A 7,772-nucleotide genomic window follows, 5' to 3' on the forward strand; every position below is an offset into this window, starting at 1 on the left:
GTAAAATGAACAGTCCTGTGTTTTGCTTCCTTTCCCTAATCTGTTTCTTTACTGTCTTCCATAGGTTTGCCACAAACGTTTTAGCAGCACTAGCAACCTGAAGACCCATCTCCGCCTGCACTCCGGAGAGAAGCCTTACAAGTGTAAGCTTTGCCCCGCAAAATTTACCCAGTTCGTACACCTCAAGCTGCACAAGCGCCTCCACACCCGGGAGCGTCCCCACAAGTGCGTCCACTGCCACAAGAGCTACATCCACCTCTGCAGCCTGAAGGTCCACCTGAAAGGCAACTGCCCCGTCGCCCCCACGTCCAACCTGTCCTTGGAGGACCTGAACCGCATCAACGAGGAGATCGAGAAGTTTGACATCAGTGACAGCGCAGACAGGCTGGACGAAGTGGACGACAATATTGACATGTCTGCTGTTGTGGAGAAGGAGATATTGACTGTTCTCAGGAGAGAGATGGAAGGGGCCAGCTTAAAAGTGTCTCTACAGAGGAACATGGGGAGTGGGCTTCTCTCAGGCTGCAATTATTTTGAACCTTCAGAGACATCGGTCATTAAGATGTCTCATGGTCACTCACTACCTCTGTTACCATTAAAGGTCAAGCAGGAAACTGTCGAAGCAATGGACTTGTAAGACCCAAAGACGTTCAAAGCATCATGATCTATTTATAAGACTCGGGAAGGATGGGTGCCTGTAGCATTTATGCTTGTACATAGTTACAATGCTGCAAAGCAGTTCCGGCTTGTAGTAGGAATCCCCTACCCGCCCAACTCTCTCCAAATCAAAGAAGGAGCTGATTGCGTTCTCAGGGCAAAACACAAGAGGCATGGACTATTTATTGCCTACCCACTTATTAATATTATTACAAGACAATCATATAGCCGTAATTATTTTTTTCAATGATAGTACTTCATAATTTATTATGCAATTCACCACTATAAAAGCAATAATCAGAAAATAATGTTTACAATGATGGGAAAGTTCATTGTAATTTGCATATAGATGTATGTGTATATATATATATATATTTTTCTTGCGGCCATTCTTTGTAGAAATATGTGCACATCTGTTTAAGTTAAACATACAAGAACCTAAGATCCAGAAAGAAAATACGTTACCAAGGAAACAGTCTACATACCAATGAGCGAAGTTTTGTATTGCCAAAGGTGGACATTTTAGTATCATAGGATCATCTAGTTACAAACAATCTGTACTTTTTAGAGGGTAGGCAAGGGTGGATGATCTACTGATGAATTGGTAGAAACAGGAAAATTAATACTCATGTGTTTATCGATGTACCAGGTAGTTGGTACTGAGTTGGGTTGACGGGAGGAGAAAAAGTCTCCTATTAGGAAAAGTTTTCAGGCTGCCTACTGGAGGCCTCTCTGACCCATCAATGGATCGAATGTGTGAACTTGCGCCTTTGATAAACCACTTAATCTCAACGGGTCCCATCTTCCCTCCCTTTTGTGATCCAAAGAAAAAGTTTTAGGGTTTGTATTTCCTACCTGGATCTTTGCCACAGTGTTGGGTTTCCGCTGAGAAACGGGTAGTGTGCTCACCTAGTCCACTAGCGGGCACAGGTAGCAGATTTTGCGTCGCTGGCGCATCCTTCCCCTATTTGTTTATAATTTTGTTAAGCGTATTTTTTTTTCCTGTGAGACTCATTATTTTTCAGTATTTGTGTTTGTTCATGTTTGTGGTTAATTTAATTGAAAACAAGAAAAGGGGCATTGCAAAAGTTGTTCGACAACAATTTACCTCATTGCGTGTGTCCAAGTAGTGCAGGAAAACGAAAATCTGTTTCAAGCAAGACTTTGCTATTGCAGAGATGAAAACCAAATGTGCGCAGGAGAGACATAAAAGCACACTTACATTTTATGTCGCAAAGCCCAAAGAAGTCGTGCAGGCATGCAGTGTGCACAAAAGAAGACATCCGCAGATGCGTGCGTCAGTGCGCTGTTGACTGGCGGACGGCAGGCTGGCGCAGCACACCAACTTGCAAATTCTCAGGACGTTCGGGTGTCTCGAGAAAATGTTGCACACTCCAATGCCTTTTTACCAAAATAAACTGGGATATACAGGAACGTTTCCAAAAATACAGCTCTTAAAGGACAACTGTTCAATGCACATTAATTTTATTTTCATAAAATTGATGGTGTGGCTGGCTTTTTAATGTAGCAGTGTTTTACACGTTAGTACTTAAGTGTAGAATAAACCAAAGTTCCACTACTCTTGGCACTGGACACACACACACACACTTCTTCTCTTCGTTTCGCCTGTAAAGCTTTTCTGTGTCTAATACATTTGTTTTTTCTTTGGTTTTTTTTTACAAAGATTTATAAGCATCAGCTTTATGACTTGTTACTTCTCTTTGATGTTTTTTTCTTTAGGATTCTTTTTCATGTGAATGTAGCAGCAAAACATCACCAGTGGTTTTAGTTTTTTGTCTGTTTTTTGTTTTAAGGAGAAAAAGAATCCCCTGACCAAAGTTAACAGGCTTTTACTTTGCTAGAACAACAAACTATCTTATGTTTACATACTGGTTTACATTGTTATTTATGTGCAAAATGTCAAAAAATGTAAATTAAATATAAATGTTCATTGCTTTACTCTTGAATCATGTCTATTAATTATAAAGTTGACTCGCAACTCACCATGGCCATGGAAAGTTTAAAGAACATACTCAAGTATGTATCTCTGGAATTTTTTGGGGTTGGTTCTTTGGACTCATTTAACTTGCCAACATCCCGATGATATCAGAACACGGGAAACAATTATGTAAAAAAACAAAAAAATCACAAATTTGTTCCTATAGTTTCATGGGGGGTGTAATTTTCCAAACATTTCGGAACTACTGGTAAGCTGCAACAGTCACAGCTTTCCATGAATACTCTCGTTCATAAACTTTTACACATGCTAAAATGTACATATTGTGCATGTATACATGTGTAAATGCTCAGTAAAAATGCATTCACACTTCGTTTCTGCACAAGGAAAATATTTTATCACCATGGAGAAAATCCTTTACCTAAACCTCCTCCAATTTTTAGGGTGTGCTCTGCTTATTTCTGTCCTAGCTAGGGATTTACTTCTACCCTTGACAGGAGTAAATCGTTGACCATAACCATGGAGGGAGTGTGCTTTGCAAGCTTCTGATCACCTTCGCATTCAGAAGTTTGTGGGAGCTCCTTAACTTTAAAAGGCATTACTTCCCTGACACTCTCACTCCACATGTCTCTCGAGTCCTCCTCTGAAAGTATAAGGTGTATGTCAGAATGTTTTTTTATTAATCTGTGGATCTCCGTGGAGTCAGTTAAAAGCTTTAAGCGCTTCCAACATTACTTTGTGCCTCTGGATTCAAAGTTTGAAAGGCAATTTTTGGCAAGACTGAATATATCTGATATCTGGGTAAACATGAGGGGAAAAAACATTTGTTCAATTTACCATCCTACCAGCGTGATTTTGACTGGGCATCTATCAGTCATCTGGGGAGGCTGGTATAATGCATGCAAGGGGCATCTATTTCGCTTTTTTAAATGAGGACAAGTATTCTCCATTTTCTTTCTTGTAATCCACGTGTACATCACAAGCATTGCCCAATTCACACATCTATTGAACGCTCAAGTTTGACTACCACATACAGATGACCTTTCATTCATGAGTAAAACAACTTTTGGAATTCACAGAAAAGTTAGGGGCATACATTGCAGCGCCACTTTTCTTGCACCCCTTAGCGCCCCTTAAAGCCACCATGCGTGCGTCGTATTTAAAATACATCGCACCATGGCAGTAGTTAAGGGGCTAGCGTCTGAATTTTTTACGCTAGTCTGGCGCGTTTCAGGATTAACAGAGAAAATTCTGCGCTAATCCTGCAAAGCACCCAGCGGCCCATTGTAAGCAATGGAATCCTCCTTTTAACCCTGCTCTGAGCAGGCGTTAAAGTACTGAAAAAAATGGCGCAAGGAAATCTCTTTGATTTCTTTGCACCATTTTTTGGTCCCCCTTAATGGGAAAACATCCCCTTTGCATACATTACGCATAGCACAAGCATAATGTAGCGCAAAGGGTTACAAAGTGGCGCAATGCATGCATTGCACCACTTTGTAACTATGGTGCTGCGTTTTGGGCTTTCTAAATCCACATTACCGTAAAAAAAAAATATGCGAATGTAGCATTGGAATGGCGCTAGGGGCTCTTAAATATGTCCCTTAGTTTGGTACTCGTGAATGGATTTACTCATTACCAAGATGTATGTGTGAGAGCAACTACTCACATGTGTAGGGAGTGGGATTTCCAGGGCTGGAATATCCTGTGAGTCTGCGCACAATAACAAGCTCACACATTTGTGGGTATTCAGAAACTCCTTTCTGGCACCATCAAGGCCTGACAAAGGGAAGGAATACATCTTACGTATATGATCACATATTTATATATTTGCAAATGTGAAAATGGAGTTCGAGGAGAATGCTTGGAAACTTGCAAATGTCACAATTTCGCAAACGTTAATGCATCTCACAAATGAGTACATCTACATGCCTGTGAGATCATGCCATTGAGGGAGTGTATTCATTTATATAATCCCCACACAAAGTTCTGCGTGCCAGGTTCTATAGCTTTTATCTACCACACAAATGTAAACATTTGCCCAGTGTGTGCACAGAAGGCCCAGAAACAGTGGAATCCATGTTTGTCATAGGTCCTAATCAAAGAAGCAAAACGGACCTCCAGGGCCCCCTAGTTAAAAGTAGCCGTAATTGGCGTGCAGTGGACCTCTGCATTCCCTTGCCCCGGTGGTACTGAGCCTGCTGCACCAGTGATAGCTACGCGCCTCGTCTGAAAGGGAGCGCCTCTCCTGCTTCTAATCCAAACAATGACACCACAGACCCAACACTACACAAAGGGCCATCTGCTGGACGCTACCTCGGGTAGTCCAGTTGCTTAATGTATCTTCTCCATGAATCTCTACATGGCCTCATGTTTGCAGGTTCCAAACCACGCAGCCTATCGTCCTTAACAGGTGAATGAGTACAGTTGAGTTTTCAGTGCCAAGATGCCCCAAGAGCTGAACGCGCGCTTTACAAAAGTGTAGTAAAGTAAATTACTTGGGCCCGGAGAAGCACTGCCCAATCTCCGTGTTGTAAACACTCAAACCCGCGATATTTCCACGTGCTTGGCTCTCCTGTGTAAAGCCATCTCCATATCTGCAAAGAGGATTTAAGGCAGAGCCAGCCAAAGGCAGTTTATAAATAAAAAAACACAGAGCTTGGTTGTCAAAGGGCTTGGGCTCAAGTCCAACTTTCTTCAGAATCATCGCTGTAATAACTCCTTGAAAAAAAGAAAATCTTTAGCGTAAAGGTGGGCAGAATAAATGAAATCCCTCAGGACTTGGCAGCCCAGTTTATTCAGAATGGGGTACGAGTCTGTAAATTTGATAGTGCTTCTCAAGATGTTAAAAAAAAACAGCAGGAAGGACGTTGGCGGTCTCAGCAGGCACTCAGTTTGCAGCTATTTTTTTCTTTTAAAATATTTGTCGTTAACCAAATCAAGTTAAGTTGGAAGACACATGAAAGAAAGAGAACCACATGGTTTGCTGAAAAAAAAAATACGAAAAAAAGCAGTGGTTACATTTCAAAAGTATGAGTTTCACTAGTCGAGAGTGGGCTTGAAACCAAAAAAAATGCGGACAGTAACATTTCCATTCTAATTTCTTTGTTGCCTCATTGTTGGCACTTTGCGTCAATGTATAGATTTTACACGGACAGCATATTTTCGCTCGCCTAATCCTTATGTCAGGATTAGATTTAATATTTACATTTGCAATTTCGGGGAGACGCTCGGCCAAAAGGTCACCTAAATCCTCTTAAACTGAATAAGAAACAATACGGAACAATGTAAGGGAGGTATAGGGTTTAATTCTTTATACATAAAATAAGTAGGGTAGATTAAAGCATTATTGTTCAATAAGGTCCTGTTTTGATCTGCAGAGTAACCGCGTCACTGGGCGAGCGGCCATCTCGACGTGGCGTTTGAGTACGGTACAGCGTCCTCATTAAAATGGCGCAGGGGGTTTGAGGGATAAAGTCAAGCTGGCCGCATGGTAGCCTGATTCAGCTATGCAAGACTGATAAGTCTCAGTACTTGGCTTAAACGTTATTAAGGGACCAAGTCATATCTGATGCAAGAGAGCTGATGCCCAGGTAAACCCTTTGGTCGAAAGCTACAAACAGATAGGACCAGGACCGAAAGAACGCCGCGTGCACTAACACGTATTCTTTTAAGTAAACATGACTCGTGCTGACCGTAGTAGCGATGGATAAAACACATGCTGGGATGACAGGGGGATCACAACGGCTGTAACTGCGTGACGTAGGCAGAGCACAGACCAGTAATTAACAAACAGAGGGGCATACTTACAAGAAACTGGTGCAGCAGTGCTGATGCGCCAGTTTTCTTGCGTCGCCTCGCCCCACCTTACAACACCATCGGTGCACGTTAGGCCAATAATGTCAAATTTGTGACGCTTGGGGGCATAGTTAGGAGCCCCTAACGCCTTCTTGCACCACATTAGCATCATTTTTTTTTTACACTAATGTGGCCCAACGAGGCCAAAATCACCCCGCCAGATTTACAAAGTGGCGCAATGCATGCATTGTGCCACTTTGTAACCCCTTGCGCCACAATATGCCTGCCCCAGGTATATTGTATGCAAGGGGGCGTTCCCCCTTTATGGGGGCCGAAAGAATGGCGCAAAGAAATCTAGAAGGTTTATTTGCGTCATTTTTATATGCAATTTTTAACGCCTGCTCAGATCAGGCGTTAAAATGAGGCTCCTATTGTTTTCAATGGGCCTCCTAGGTGCTTTGCAGGATTAGCATCAACATTTTTGATGCTGATTCTGCAAAGTGGCAAACTAGCATCAAAGATTTTCACGCTAGTGCCCTACCATCATGGTGTGCCGATTGTAAAATACGGTGCACACATGGTGGCGTTAGGGGGCCACTAAGGGGCGAAGGAAAAGTGTTGCTGCACGGTTTCCAGCACCACTTTTCTTAAATCTGCCACGAAGGAGGCCCATTGATCAAAATAGGTGAGTCATTTTAACCTCTGTTTTGGGCAGGCGTTAAAGATGATGCCAAAAATAGCACAGTGAAATCTTGTAGATTTCACTGCACCATTTTCTGAGAGCCTCCTAACGCCAGAACAGCCCCCTTGCACATTATGCCTGATGCTGGCATAATGTGGCGCAAGGGGTCGCAATGTGGTGCAATGCATGCATTGCACCAGTTTGTAAATATGGCGCAGCGAAAATTGACCCCTTGAGCCACATTAGTGTAAAAAAAAATTACGCTAGTGTGGCGCAAAGAGGTGTCAGGGCCTTGTAAATCTGGCCCATTGTGTGAAACCGCCTTCTGTTTCCTGGATGTTTTTGGACGAGCAATCGTTTTGTATCCTTCGACATAAAGGTAGTCCATCAAAACTCTATGTGAGTTACTGAAAGCCACACGAGGAAACCCAGCAAATTGTTATTGTTTTGTCAAAGAATGAAAATCTGGCCTGTATTCATAAAGGCTGCCCAAATATCTGTACAGCAATCTCAGATAACACAGTACCCTAACATTCCTGAACTTCTGAAAGCTTGTATGACATTTTGATGTAACAGCCATCAGATAGTCCAAGATATTCCTTGTAACAGCATCTCCTTCACAGAGGTTTCCAAAGAAGCACGTTATACTTATTTCCCGGGCATCCATGGGCACTGTATTAG

The 7,772-nt window shown here is 42.3% G+C and overlaps 1 protein-coding gene across 4 annotated transcripts in view; it reads left to right on the forward strand.

The window, feature by feature from the left end:
- Nucleotides 1-2,616, forward strand: part of PRDM1 (PR/SET domain 1) — a 143,796-nt gene extending 141,180 nt beyond the window's left edge. For all 4 annotated transcript variants that reach the window (XM_069235423.1, XM_069235422.1, XM_069235421.1 and 1 more), the window contains one exon: nucleotides 65-2,616. In XM_069235423.1, the coding sequence (XP_069091524.1) occupies nucleotides 65-637 (573 nt within the window). In that variant the 3' untranslated portion in view covers nucleotides 638-2,616. The remainder of the gene's footprint in view (nucleotides 1-64) is intronic.
- Nucleotides 2,617-7,772: the final 5,156 nt, after the last annotated feature.

Source organism: Pleurodeles waltl, chromosome 5 (assembly GCF_031143425.1).
Source record: "Pleurodeles waltl isolate 20211129_DDA chromosome 5, aPleWal1.hap1.20221129, whole genome shotgun sequence".
Lineage (NCBI taxonomy): Eukaryota > Metazoa > Chordata > Amphibia > Caudata > Salamandridae > Pleurodeles > Pleurodeles waltl.